The 14,402-nt window shown below is 32.7% G+C and overlaps 2 protein-coding genes across 2 annotated transcripts; both read left to right on the top strand.

The window, feature by feature from the left end:
* Nucleotides 1-28: 28 nt before the first annotated feature.
* On the top strand, nucleotides 29-2,505 carry LOC119686488 (ribosome-releasing factor 2, mitochondrial-like). Its single transcript, XM_038101077.1, has 8 exons — nucleotides 29-317; nucleotides 380-752; nucleotides 812-1,034; nucleotides 1,102-1,402; nucleotides 1,484-1,694; nucleotides 1,789-2,002; nucleotides 2,061-2,207; nucleotides 2,268-2,505. The coding sequence occupies exons 1-8, from the start codon at nucleotides 65-67 to the stop codon at nucleotides 2,430-2,432; spliced, it is 1,887 nt and encodes a 628-aa protein (XP_037957005.1). The 5' UTR covers nucleotides 29-64; the 3' UTR covers nucleotides 2,433-2,505.
* A 5,116-nt stretch (nucleotides 2,506-7,621) lies between these two features.
* LOC119675507 (myotubularin-related protein 13-like) lies at nucleotides 7,622-14,397 on the top strand (the record flags this gene model as incomplete). The annotated part of the gene is made up of 16 exons (XM_038086715.1): nucleotides 7,622-8,057; nucleotides 8,260-8,360; nucleotides 8,421-8,729; nucleotides 8,835-9,054; nucleotides 9,118-9,244; nucleotides 9,304-9,678; nucleotides 9,736-9,979; nucleotides 10,048-10,353; nucleotides 10,407-10,591; nucleotides 10,966-11,320; nucleotides 11,415-11,569; nucleotides 11,657-12,060; nucleotides 12,132-12,956; nucleotides 13,024-13,392; nucleotides 13,463-14,146; nucleotides 14,258-14,397. Coding segments are annotated over exons 1-16 (4,854 nt in total), but the record flags the coding sequence as incomplete, so codon positions are not given.
* Between the last annotated feature and the right edge of the window lie 5 nt (nucleotides 14,398-14,402).

Raw genomic sequence — 14,402 nt, 5'->3', positions numbered from 1 at the left:
TTTTTATTAAGTGAATAAATTTAGAATAAATTTATTGGATACTCCTGGACATATTGATTTTACAATGGAAGTGGAACAATCATTGCATGCAGTTGATGGTGTCATTATTGTTTTAGATGCTGCAGCCGGTGTAGAAGCTCAAACGCTTACAGTTTGGGCACAGGCCAATAAACATTCTCTGCCCAGAATTGTGTTTGTGAATAAAATGGACCGTACTGACTCAGATTTCGAAAAATGTATAGCAGATTTAAGAATAAAATTGGGTGTTAAACCATTATCTTTACAGATACACAAAAATGATGACAACAAAACTTTAAGTACTTCCTTATAGTATAGAGAATAATATGATATAATAGTTTTATTTTATTACTGTTCTTAGCTATTTACGATGTTATAACCTTACAAAAATATCGGTGGAATTCAGAAACTTTAGGTAGAGATTATGTAACAGAGAATTTAGTTGCTGGCGATGATATGTTTTTAAAATTACAACATAGAAGAAACGAGTTGATAGATGAATTGTCTGGACTAGATGATGAATTGGCAGACTTCGTAATCAAACATGAAAGTTTTGAGAATATAACTAATAAAATGATATATGATGCCCTACGGCGCACAACTTTGAATAATAAAACTGTACCTGTGATACTTGGTTCAGCCTATAAAAATATAGGCATTCAAAAATTAATGGATGCCGTAATTCAGTATTTACCAGCTCCACATGAACGGAACCAGATTTATGACTGTTTTGGGTAATAATTGTGTATTAAAAATATTTAATCAAATTCTAAATGTATAAAAACTTTTAAAGCAACGATTTTGTTGGTAAGGTTTTTAAAATAATTCATGATAAACATCGTGGGCCGTTAACGTTAGTTAGAGTATATCGCGGAAATATGAAAAAAGGACAAAAAGTCACTTTATCGCGAGGTGGGCAAGAAATTTTAAATAAAATTTTTGAACCATTAGCTGATGAATATCGCGAAATCGACACTGTACAGGCTGGTAATATTGGCATATGCAGCGGTCTTAAGGTATTTTATTTTTATGTAAATATTAATGAGCAAAATTTGATTTTAATTAGATTTTTGTTTTTTCTAGAATACTACAACTGGAGATTTGTTAATTGAGAGCACAAGTTCCCTAAAAAATGCACAAAAACGACTGAAAAACATTTATAAAAATGAGGAATTTGAAAAGAAAGATGAAATTGAGGAAAACATTATAAATGAAATTTTTTCGACTGAACCACAGGTTCCAGTAGCTGTTTATTTTTGTTCGATTGAACCGCCAAATTTGTCAACACAAAGCGCCATGGAACTTGCGTTAAAACAATTACAGCGCGAAGATCCTAGTTTGACTGTTCGGCACGACGAAGTAACAGGACAAACAGTTTTAGGCGGTAAGATTGCTACTAAATTAATAATTTATAATTTATAATTCAAAATTCAGAAAATTAATTATTTAATGAGAATTTATTTAGGAATGGGTGAACTACATATGGAAATTATAAAATCCCGAATTTTGACTGAATATAAGATTGATGTAGATTTGGGTCCTTTACAAATTGCTTACAAAGAAACAATTGATGCATCTGCAAAGGAAACTTATTTCGTTGAAAAAGATATTGCTGGTATTAAGCAAAATGTTACAATAACGCTTGAGTTAATAAAAGGATGTCATGATTTATTTAGGTAAATTCACAATAATATTGAAATATATGCTAATTGGTGTCTTTGTTAAAAAGTAAAATAAATATTTAATTACCATATGTAACAAATTTATTAGCATAGACAAATCTCCAGAAAATGTGGCAAATGTAAACATGTTACGACCACGAATGTTGCAAATAATACGAAAAGGTGCACTTTCTGCTTTAGAAAGAGGACCAAGAGTTGGGGGACAAGTGGTAGATACTCAAATTAAACTGCATAATATTGTCGTTGGGCGTGGAACGGCGGATTCTTTTATAATGGCTGCGGCAGTACAATGTATTCAGAAAGTAAATAATTATATAGACTCTTATTGGAGAGAATATTTCACTCTTTTAATTATAACAGATACTGAACACTATAGGAACTCGTTTACTAGAACCTGTAATGGAAATTCAAATAGTTTCACCTGCTGAAAATATTTCACAAATTCTTGCAGATTTATCTCGACGACGTGGAATAATTAACGAAATTGTACCAAAATCCAATAATAAGGTTTGTTTAAAACCTTATTTCTACAATATAAATATATTTATTGAATATATATTTTTTTAGGTAATTACGGCAAAAGTTCCTTTAGCTGAGTTGTTTGGATATTCTACAAGTTTACGTACAATAAGCTCTGGCACTGCTATGATGACAATGCAGCCATGTGGTTTTTCTAGTATGAATACAAACGATGAAATAGTTGCAATACGGCGAACACAGGGATTTGAATAACTTTTGAAAACAATAAAGTGTATATATATAAAACATTGTACTTATATAAATAATGATCTTTAATTACTAAAATTAATATTCCGAAAAATGTTTTTTCAAACATTTTTTTGAATTTTATTTAATAAATATTTTTTACTTTCATTTTGTTATACCTTCGTTCGCAAATATAGGCAACTTAAAGTAGTGTCTACAATATTTATATAAACATTTTAAATATTTATATCTTTAACTTTTAATTGTTTATTTACATATGAAATTATTAAACAAACAGTGATTAACTTAAACTTAAATTATTGGTTAATATTATAATTAAATAATTCTAAAACTTTGAATTGATAACTATTGTTATTGTTTTGTTTTGTTATTAGTGTTGTGGTTATTTATTTTATGCACATGTTTTCTTCGTGTATAATTTTATACATTATCAAAAATTATAAATTTATTTTCACATTGTAAAAAATCATAATTATTAAATAATAAAAAAATCTTTTAGATACCCCTGAAGATGTTAGAAAAAAACCAACGTAACGTCGGGTGAAAAAATGAAATATATTAATATTTTGTTTACATTCCAGTTACAAGACCAGAGTAGCCTAATAGAAATTATAATTTAAAAAACAAAACGTACTGGTCAAAAAACATCATTATTAATGGGTATATTTGTTGTTGTTGTTGTTGTTGTTGTAACCCGCAGGGACCTGTAAGCAGATAAACATGAAAGAAAACACAAGACGATTACATAATTAGGGAAATAGGATGAAAGTTAGGAGGGGGAGGGGTTAAGGAAGAAGAGGGGGAAAGAAGGATGTGGAAGCGTTGGAAAGGAGGTATATATAAACCGTCATCCTGGATCCAGGCGGAGAAACTTGACCACTTCAATGGGGTGAGTCCAAAGGTTAATTGGACGAAGATTTGTGTGTGCAGAAGGACATGTAAACAGATGGGCGGCGTCATGGGTCGAAGAGCTGCAGTTGGGGCACACATTGTGGATGGACGTATTTATGCAAGACAAATAATTGTTTAGCACTCGTCTATATATATATAAGACAGCGTTCATCCGAGGAGATTTCAGGCGGAGGCCTATTAAGATTCTTGTTGTCTGACAACCTTGGTCTAGAAGAAGATGCTGCATCGGTGTGGAGTGCCGTAAGTCCACGTTTATATTCGAGCTTATTGATGTTAGCTCTGTTGCAAAAGGTGTCGATAAAATTAATAAAAGAGAGGACGTATCGACGGATGCATCTAGGAGGGAGGCCACTACTAGCCATGGCGCCATTGGGATGACCATCTGTGTGGCACGCGAGAAGATATTGCTTGGACAGTAGTTGATTATGCTCTTTTACAAGAAGCATTTTTGATTCTGTATGAAGGTGGTCAGCATGCGACATGCTATGGCAACCAGTTGCAACCCGCAATGTCGTATTTTGACAAGATTGGTTTGTGGTCCATTGCGTCTCGCAGAGTTGTGGGGTCCGTGCTGGAGCTGCATAGGCCGCAATAGGACGTCCTATTGCTTTGTATGTACTCAGTAGGGTTTTTTTACCTTTGCCCCAAGAACAACCTGCGAGAGCTTTTAACACATTATTACGTAATTTCAACCGGTCACATATACCAAACGCATTTGCAGAAAAAGTCAGCATACTGTCGAGTACGACACCCAGGATTTTTGGTTTGGTGGTGGTAGGGATCCTTATTGCACCGATATTTATGGGCAGAGTCAGGGAAACCTCTTTAGTCCAGGAAATAAAGACGGTGGCTGAAGATTTTTTTGATGATAGCTGAAGATTTCTATTAGCCAGATATGATGCCAAAGATGGTAGATATGGCCCGTAGTTAGAATTGTGCACTCATCTGCATAGGTTATGACTCTGACTCCCTCTGGGGGGTCCGGGAGTTTGGACATGTATAAATTGAAGAGGATCGGTGAAAGAACGCTGCCCTGGGGAAGACCTTGTTTCAATTTCCTAGCTTTTGACATATTATCTCTAAAGTGAACAAAGGATGATCTACCTATAAGATAGTTACAGAGCCATCTCTTGGTGGAGTCAGAGATAGATGTTTCGGCCAAGTCATTTAACAGGGTCCTATGGGAGACTCTGTCGAATGCTTTTGCGAGATCAAGGGCAACAAGCACCGTGCGAGTTACATTCTTTTATCTTATCCCTATGCTAAATATTTTATCATCGTTGTTTGACCTAATCAAACAACGAAACATCTACATTGCATCCTACTAAACATTTTATTATCGTTTTTCGACCTAATCAAACAACGAAAGATCTATATTATACTTTATTATATTCTACTATCTTTAACTAAACATTGTAACTAAAAATATTATTATCGTTGTTTAGCCTAACCAAACAATGAAATGTTCTCATTGTATTCTATTATCACTACATACCATATTATACTTTACAATCTCTAACTAAACATTGTAACTAAAAGTATTATTATCGTTATTCGGCCTAACCAAACAACGAATTGTCTTATCAGGATTCGATACTTCGAATCCTCACTATAACTATAAGCAAAGATGTTAGATATAAGTCAGTCTTAAGATACATTTAATAAAGTAAGTATAAAACTTAAGTTTTGTGCGTTTTAATTAAATATAATTTCCGTTCACACGGGTGATTTTAATTTAGGCCATTTACGATTTGAGATGTAATCTCGCAAAGAGCTGAGGTGGTACTGTGACGTTTGCGAAAACCATGTTGTTGAGGAACTAGATGAATGTGAGGTAATATTTGCTTCAGTACTAAAGACTCCAGAATTTTGGCTACTGGAGATAGCAAGGATATCGGTCTGTAGGATTCACTTAAGCCTACCAGTTTACCTGGTTTCAACAATGGAATTATTCTACCAGTCTCTCAAATGTTTGGGATGATGTGTGACCTGATGGAAGAGTTCATAATGTGCGTCAGAACTGAAATACCATAGGTCCCGAGGTTCTTGAGCATGAGCATGGAAATGCCATCAGGAGCAAGAGCTTTCGAGGCTTTGGCATGTCTGATCGTATTAAGTACATCATCTAAGGAGAACAGCGCTGTGTGGTCAGAATATGGCTTCCGAAAAGTGGGTTTCTTTCTGCGTGTAGCAAGAGAAGCAGAAGCATTGAGCACGAAAAGACAACAAAATTGTCGGGCGCAATGCTTGGGATCAGTGAAAGTGATCCTATTAAATGATATCGTCTTGTTGTTGAAACGGGAAGGATTAGAAAGTGCTTTAATAGTAGTCCACAATTTACAATTTTGGAAGTCGCAGTTATCTAAAAGTTCCTTCCATTTACCAAGACGATATTCGTTCACCATTTTACGGATGTTGTTGTTCAGAATTTTTATATGTGGATTGGGTGGGTTCAATCTTCGAAAATTGACGCGTTCCTCAGCAAGAGGCACAACGTCACTAGGAAAACCTGGTCTAATGGTTTTAATTCTACCTGCTGGGACAGCTGTGGCGGCAGCTTTGATAATTATGCTGCGAAATTGTTTCTCTGCCTTGTTCAAATCAGAGGACAGAGAGATGTTACTGAAGTTGCGTTCTGAAATATCTTTAAAAAGGCCTCGGTGAGGACCTCGATTGATGGAATAGAAATTGTGATGGGAGTGTGATCTGAGCTTAAAGCTATATCAACACTGACATCAAGAGAGCTGGAGCAGGTTGGCGTTACCCTAGTGGACGAGTCCTCATTTAGAACACCAAAAGAGGATTCATCAATTTGGGAAGCCAATTGCAGGCCTATCTGATCAGTTGGTAGGCTGGAAAACCACAGGGAATAGTGTGCATTCAAATCACCCAGTACAAAACGCAAGTCCTCATCTAGAAGATATGAAATATTTGGGGTGTGCTGTGGAGGGCAGCTAGAGTTGGGTGGCAGGTAAATATTGACTAGTTTAAGGAACCTTGATGATCTATTAATGAAAATTTTTAACCCTATAACCTCCAAGTATTCCTCATTTGACGGGGGCAAAGAAAGCTCACAATGAGATGTAGAATCCCGCAACAAAAAAGCAACACCACCTCTTGCGCCCCTAGGTTTGGGGAGCCGTAGCTGCAACTGAAGTAGGAAAAATAGCTTTGACGTGGATTGACATGCTTTCCAGTTGCATTAGCAATGTGTTCGACTAATTTTAAGGCACTTACTTTCGGATTTTTGTTAACTTCTTTTAAAACCAAGCTGACATCCCTACGTATGAGTATCCTTGGGCGGCCACTGCGAGGCTTATTTTCAATAGAACCACTATTTTTAAAATTTTTTATTATCGTCTGAACTGTTGATCGAGTTAAATTTACTAATTTTGATACTTTTACCATAAGGTTTTTTTTCATTTCTATGCTTAATAACCAGATTTCGCATATCACTTTAAATTCTTTTCGTGGACCCCTCGTGTCAATTAAATACCACTCTCAAAGCACAACTAAGTGCATTATATAAATGTATGACTCATGCCACAAGCATGAAATATGAAAAACGGTACTTTCCCGTTTAACATTTAAATTACTGTCGACTATATCTAACAACCAATGAAGTGTATGTAGACTTTTGTCAATGATTTTTTTAGGTTTTTTTCGAATAACTTTGTTAATTTATATTGATGAATGGATTTTCTTTTGTTTATTATTATTAAAAAACAGTTCTAAACAAAACTGTATCATTACTTTTTTCTACTATGTCCTTGGATTTACGAGCTAGCAAAAATGGGGGGTGTATGTAGAGTTTTGTCGCTGACTGTATGTATTCTCACATATGTATATATATGTATATATGAACTTATTAAGGCATATATTGATCAGAAACAATTAGTAGTATAGTGCATAATTAGTTTTCGAATATATTACCAAGTAGTTAAACTATTTTAAGAAGATGATATATATTTCGCATTTACTTTGATTTTAATATGTAAGAATAAATAATTTTTTAAACATCATCCTAATAATGTGCATTTGAGAATAAGTACTTTTAAGTTATTTCGAATAAAATGATGATCATAGTTAAAAAATATCAAGTTTTACTAAATTAAAGTAATAAAATATTGAATGTAATTTTTTTAATTATTATCATTGTTCACTTATTATAGAAAAAGTTATTTGAACAGTATGATTGCATGATTTCCGCTACTACCAAATACAACGCTGTATGGTTGCTCAAAAACTATTTGTTGTTTTATGTTTTGTGGGTGTAGTTAGAAAATAGTAAAATTTTGTAAATTTATCTAATTTAGTTTGTTTATTTACAAAAGTTCATATGTTTAATTGTGAAAACTAAAGAATTAAATAAAATATACTAGGATATGTAAAATATAATAAATTTAAGCCATGTGTCCAAAGAACGGGTGTGGTTAAAAAGAAAATATTTAAGAAATATAGAACAAAACATGAAACAAAAAATTAGATTAATATTCAAAACATATAAAGCGAATGGAGCATACTAAATCTTTTTCCTACAAAAACATAATTTGGTTCAGTAAGTTTGTGTGTTCAAAATATATTTATTTAGGGTGAAGTAAGAAAAAGTGATAGGAAGTTGAGGAGTTTTGTGTAAAGAATGTAACACAATCGTTGGTAACGAAATGTCCCGGCTAGCTGATTACTTTGTTGTTGTTGGCTATGATAATGACAAAGAAAGTAAGTTTATTTTCATTATTTCATATATTATTTTATGTTAAATTTTTGGTTTTTATGTTGGTCTAATTAGTGTATGAATTAAAACTAAATAATAATACAATTACCATAAAATAATTATGAATATTTAATATGAAAAATAACACTTTAAACTTATGCTTATTAAAAAAATCACAATGAATTTATTTTTATTATGCTTTTGTAGGAACGAATGATGAAAGTACACAAATTTCATGCGGCAAAATTGTTCAAAGATTTCCTGAAAATGACTGGGCAGATACTTCATTCATTGAGGGCATTGAATGGGTTTGTTTAGTATTATTAATACTATATTTTCCGTCCTCTGTATAAATAATTATTTTTTAGTTTTGTCAACCACTCGGTTGGAATTTGTCTTACGAAAAACAAGAACCGAAATTTTTCACTTCTGTTCTTACTGATATTGATGCTAATAAGCACTACTGTGCCTGTCTCAGTTTTCACGAAACATTGGCTATTACATTAAATAAAATTGTAGACGAAGAAGATGAAACTGTATTACCTTCAAAATTCCAAACCGGCTGTGCTTCATCATCTACGATTACAAATAATATAAGTATATCGCATCACAGCGTCATGTACGCACCGAAGTGTTTGGTTCTTATATCGCGGTTAGACTGTGCAGAAACATTTAAGGTAAATGGTTTTAGTAAAAGGATTATTTTTTACTTGTGTTACTCGTATTACTCCCATTAAATAATGAAATTCTTTATTTAAAATAAAATTTATATATTTATACAGAACTGCCTAGGTACCATATATACGGTTTATGTTGAAAACTTACCCTACGCTTTAGAAACACTAATTGGTAATATATTGGGATGCATTCAAGTTCCATCACCAGGCGGTCCCCAAGTCAGGTTTTCCATTGGTGCTGGTGATAAACAATCATTGCAAATTCCACAGTCTCCTTCATTACCTGTTACGGGTACAGCAGTATATTTTGTTTTTAAGCAATTAGGTATGTTAAAAAGCGTTTAAATAATTTGTTTTATATTTAAATATGTCTTATAATTTATAACAGGTATTAAAAATGTTCTTATTTTGCTATGTGCTGTTATGACGGAGAACAAAGTACTATTCCATTCTAAAAGTTATTCACATTTAACTGAAAGTTGCAAAGCATTAGTTGCTCTAATGTACCCATTTAGGTAAGTGTATATAATTGCGTAGAATATCAAGAAGTGTAGCATATATTTTTAATTAATAGATATACCCATGTGTACATTCCAATACTTCCTGCGCCTCTAACAGAAGTGCTTTCAACGCCAACACCTTTTATAATGGGTATACACAGTTCACTGCAAAGTGAAATAAGCGATTTACTGGACGTGATTGTTGTTGATTTAGATGGAGGTTTGGTTACTATTCCTGAATCCTTATCACCACCGGTTCCCATATTGCCATCACCGCTATGGGAAAATACTCAAGAGTTATTAACGATGATTTTATTTCCTAATTTATCGCAAGCTGACTTGGCATTTCCTTCATTAGAAAAGCCAACAAACTATCCGAAATCAGAAGCACTTATTGATAAAGAATTGAGAGCTATTTTCATGCGCTTATTTTCACAATTATTGCAAGGGTATTATTTATTTTTTCCTTGTTTTTTATTCCATCTCAAAATAATTTATTCAAATAGTTATCGGTCATGTTTGACGCTTATACGAATACATCCCAAGCCTGTTATAACTTTTCATAAAGCTGGCTTCCTTGGAGCGCGTGACTTAATAGAGAGCGAATTTCTTTATCGTGTGCTTGATAGTATGTTCTTTACTACTTTTGTTAATGAGCGTGGACCACCTTGGCGACCCTCAGATGCATGGGATGAGCTATATAGTTCAATGAATGAAGTTTTAAAGTCTGAAGCCAATAATAAAAATCTAGTAAATATATAATATATATGAATATTTATTTAAAAATGAGTTTTTGTTTAATTTTATATATTGTTCAGATTGCGCAACATATACAGGATTTAGGTAAAATTTTATTTGAAAACGAATGCCCCAATCCGGTAACTTATGCACAAAAAGTATTACGTCCACCTGATGGTTCCTTTCATCGCATTCATCAACCAGCATTTCCACGGATAAATTCAGAAAAAGTTAATGTTATAATTAATGAAGGAATCAAAAAAAATTGCATTTCTCAACGTTTTATTGCTGTAAGAAACCAAAATCGTATCATTCCAATGGGGCCACGATTGCCTGAAGTGCTTGATGTCAGGCCAAACTTATTAAATTCAGCTAGACGACTAGAGGTATGTATATACCTTTACTCTTAGTTTTGGATATAATTTGAATATATTTTTAGGTTTTAAAAACTTGTGTGTCATACATATTTGAAAATAAAATTGCAGATGCTCGCAAATTGGTACCGGCTGTAATGCGAACGTTAAAACACCGCGATGCCAGGTTAATACTTTGTCGGGAATTGTTTGGTTATGTAAATGGAAATAAAGCCGTTCTAGATCATCAGCAATTTGATTTGATTATAAAGTAAGTTTTAAGTTTTGCTTATTAATTATAATAAAAGTATTCTGTTTAATTGTTGATTGGTTGATTGTTCTTTATTAATGTAAAGAGGTATCACACACATTATTTCATATAGGCATCGTGTTAAAATTTTGGTATAAAAATAGTCTTGAAATTGACATTTGAGGCTCTTTTAATGTTCTTCATTTAAATAATAGTAATAAAATAAGTGTATTTACATTCACACTTTAAATTTTTTTCACGTTTTAATATATATATATATATATATATATATACGGAGATATGGAAAATATTTTTAGTTTTTATTTAATTTTATATAAATGGTTTAAATTTGTAAATCTGTAAGTTAAAATTATTACATAATTACATAATTATAGATTTATGAACAAAACTTTACAAAATTCAACGGGAATTGATGAGTACACAGTAGCTGCTGCTTTACTTCCTATGTCAACCATATTCTGTAGAAAACTATCTACAGTTTATCAATTCGCTTACACATGCATTCAAGATCATCCGATTTGGAAAAATCTGCAGTTCTGGGAATCAACATTTTATCAAGACGTTCAAACACAAATAAAATCTTTATATATGCTACATACCCGTAAAAGCGAACACAATAAAGAGTCTAATTGTGTGTTGGATGATGTGCCATTAGAAGAACCAACAGCTTTGGAAATAACAGCGGAACAAATGCGAAAAAGCCCTTCTATTGAAGAAGAAAATAAAAAGGTACAGAATTTCGATTGATATTTTATAAAAAAATTTTATAATACCATATATTTGTATTATAATTAACATGTATTTGTATATAAATATTTGATAGGAATTTGCGCAATCTGAGGAATCTACATTATACAGCCAGGCGATTCATTATGCAAATCGAATGGTTTCACTACTAATACCACCGGATGTTAATGCAGTTGGTCAGAAACCGAAAACATCATTTCGTCTTGATGATAACCATAGTGTATCGAATAGGTTTGTATTAAAATATATTAAATTGAAGTGTTACCGTATTACTTTGATATTTATAAAATGTTTTAATTAATTTAATTTATTTAAAAGCATTATGGGTTCTCATAGTTTAAGTGAACATTCTGATGAAGGTTTCGAAGAAAATGATGCATTGGAAGTTGGGGGAACAGTTGGCAAGATTATTTCACGATTTATAGATCGCGTCTGCACAGAGGGTGGCGTTACATCTGAACATATAAGAAATTTACATGATATGGTGCCTGGAGTTGTACATATGCATATAGAATCATTAGAATCAGTTTATTTAGAATCTAAACGGCATCCTCACGTACAAAAACCAAAGATACAAGCACCTTGTTTACTACCAGGAGAAGAAATTGTTACAGAACATTTGCGTTGTTACCTAATGCCCGATGGTAGAGAAGATGATGTGCAGTGTTTAATACCAGCTGAGGGTGCAATATTTTTAACTAATTATAGAGTTGTCTTTAAAGGTAAAAATATTTATTTAACACAAGATTTTATTTAGAGATAATTTTATTTAAATACTTTTATAATAATGAAGGTAGTCCCTGTGATCCGCTGGCTTGTGAACAAACAATTATACGAGCTTTTCCAATATCTTCACTACTTAAAGAAAAAAAAATATCCGTTCTTTACCTTTCACATTTGGATCAAACGCTTCCAGAAGGTTTACAATTACGTTCCAGTACCTTTCAGCTTCTGAAAATAGCTTTTGATACAGAAGTTACACCAGAAATGATTGATGGTTTTCGTAAAACATTGTGTAAGGCCCGTCACCCTGTTGATGAGTTTGAACATTTTGCTTTTCAATCGTATGGTACAATCATTCATGGGACGGCACCACTAAAAACTAAAGAAAAATACTCAACTTTAAAAGGGTTCGCAAAAAAAACATTATTGCGCACAGCAAAAAAGGCTGGATTTAAACAAAAGGGTCAAGCCAAACGCAAGCTCCTTACTTCAAGCTTGGATTTTGATACAATGGGAACAGCAGAAACTGTTGAAACACATTCACTTGATGATGAACTAGAAGAAGATGAGTTTGAAACAAACACTGACTCGTTGCCGCGTTTGTTAACAACAAAAGATATAGAACGTATGAAGGAACGTAATTATGTGAAAGACTGGAAACGTTTAGGTTTTGATGAATCTCAAAACGGTTTTCGTATAACTACACTCAATTCAAATTATAGTCTATGCCGTTCGTATCCAGCTGTATTTGTTTCACCGATACAAATTACTGATACTGCTTTAATTCAACTGGGACGTTCTTATAAAAGCCAAAGAATACCGACACCAACATGGAGGCACCGTAATGGTGCATTGTTAATACGAGGATCATTGCCACATAGTAAATCTGTTATAGGTATGCAACAATTTAATAAAAATAATAAAAATAATAAAATGGGTAAATTATAAAAATTAATATTTAGGTATGTTAAAAAATTCAACTGGTTCAAATACTATGTCTCATGATGTTACAAATTATCATGAGCAAGATAAATATTTTATTGCATTAATTGATACAATGCCGAAGACTATCCCACTAACTTTAGCTCAGTATAATATGTCAGGCATTAATTTATCCATGAGTTCACTTCTTCTGAATTCATCCGAAGAGCATCACTATTTAAGTCGAAATGATACATCAGTAACACCAGAAGTAAGCAGAAAATTTAAGTCTACTCTTGGAACCAATGATACAAAAGTAAGCAATTGGGGAGATTCTTTAAAGCGAAAAGGTGGAACAGTAAAAAATTGTGCTGCAACTACATATCGTAAAATGCGTTTATATGTTTTAGGTAAAAAAAATTTGCAATTAAAAAACTGATACTTTTTTTTATAAAAAGAGAGAGATTCTTTGTCTTATAGGTGAAAAATCACAAACAAAGTCTGTAGTTAACGCTGATCTATGCGCAGAGTTTATACCTGTTGATTATCCAGATATAAGACATTCACGAATGGCTTTTAAAAAACTAATGAGAGCATGTTTGCCTTCGAGTATAATAAACGAATCTGATCAAACATTCGCGAAGAACGTTGAACAATCTGACTGGTTGCAACAAATTTCATCACTTTTACAATTGTCCGGTGCCGTAGTGGATTTGATTGATTTGCAAGAATCTAGTGTTATGTTGTCTTTAGAGGATGGTTGGGATATAACAGCGCAAGTATCGTCAGTGGCACAACTTTGTTTGGATCCCTTCTATAGAACGATAGAAGGATTTCGTGTTCTAATTGAAAAGGAATGGATAGCGTTTGGTCACCGTTTTGCGCACAGAAGCAATTTAAAACCTGCACATGCAAGCTCAAATATAGCGTTTGCACCAACTTTCTTGCAATTCCTTGATGTTGTGTTTCAGATTCAAAAACAGTTTCCGATGGCATTTGAATTTAATGAATTTTATATACGTTTTCTTGCATATCATACGGTATCATGTCGTTTTCGTACATTTTTATTCGATTGCGAAGTGGAACGTTTTGATTTAGGTATAGCGTCAGTGGAGGATAAACGGAGTTCTATGAGTACTAAACACTTGTTGGGTAATAGCAAATGTACGCATGTTAATCAGTTCTTTAAATTGATATTTTTGATTTTTTTTTTATGATTATTTAATATTTAATATGTATAAATATTAATTGATATTTCAATGTTCAAATGTTTAGGTACTAACGGTTCTGATGACGAAAATGGAGGCTACATAAATGAAATACGAAATAAATCAACTGTTAATTTTAATCGAATTGGTCAATCAATTTTTGACTACATAGAACGTCAACACGGAAAATCGCAAATTTTCTTTAATTTTAT

Source organism: Teleopsis dalmanni, chromosome 2 (assembly GCF_002237135.1).
Source record: "Teleopsis dalmanni isolate 2A chromosome 2, ASM223713v2, whole genome shotgun sequence".
Lineage (NCBI taxonomy): Eukaryota > Metazoa > Arthropoda > Insecta > Diptera > Diopsidae > Teleopsis > Teleopsis dalmanni.
This window is presented reverse-complemented; position numbering and strand designations above follow the sequence as displayed.

Excerpts from the sequence above, each read along its gene's own strand:
- LOC119686488 (XM_038101077.1), top strand. The coding sequence starts at position 65 with ATGGAAGTGGAACAATCATTGCATGCAGTTGATGGTGTCATTATTGTT. Across the intron at positions 1,035-1,101 it reads GCATATGCAGCGGTCTTAAG|AATACTACAACTGGAGATTT; the intron begins GTATTTTATTTT and ends TGTTTTTTCTAG. Across the intron at positions 1,695-1,788 it reads GGATGTCATGATTTATTTAG|CATAGACAAATCTCCAGAAA; the intron begins GTAAATTCACAA and ends CAAATTTATTAG.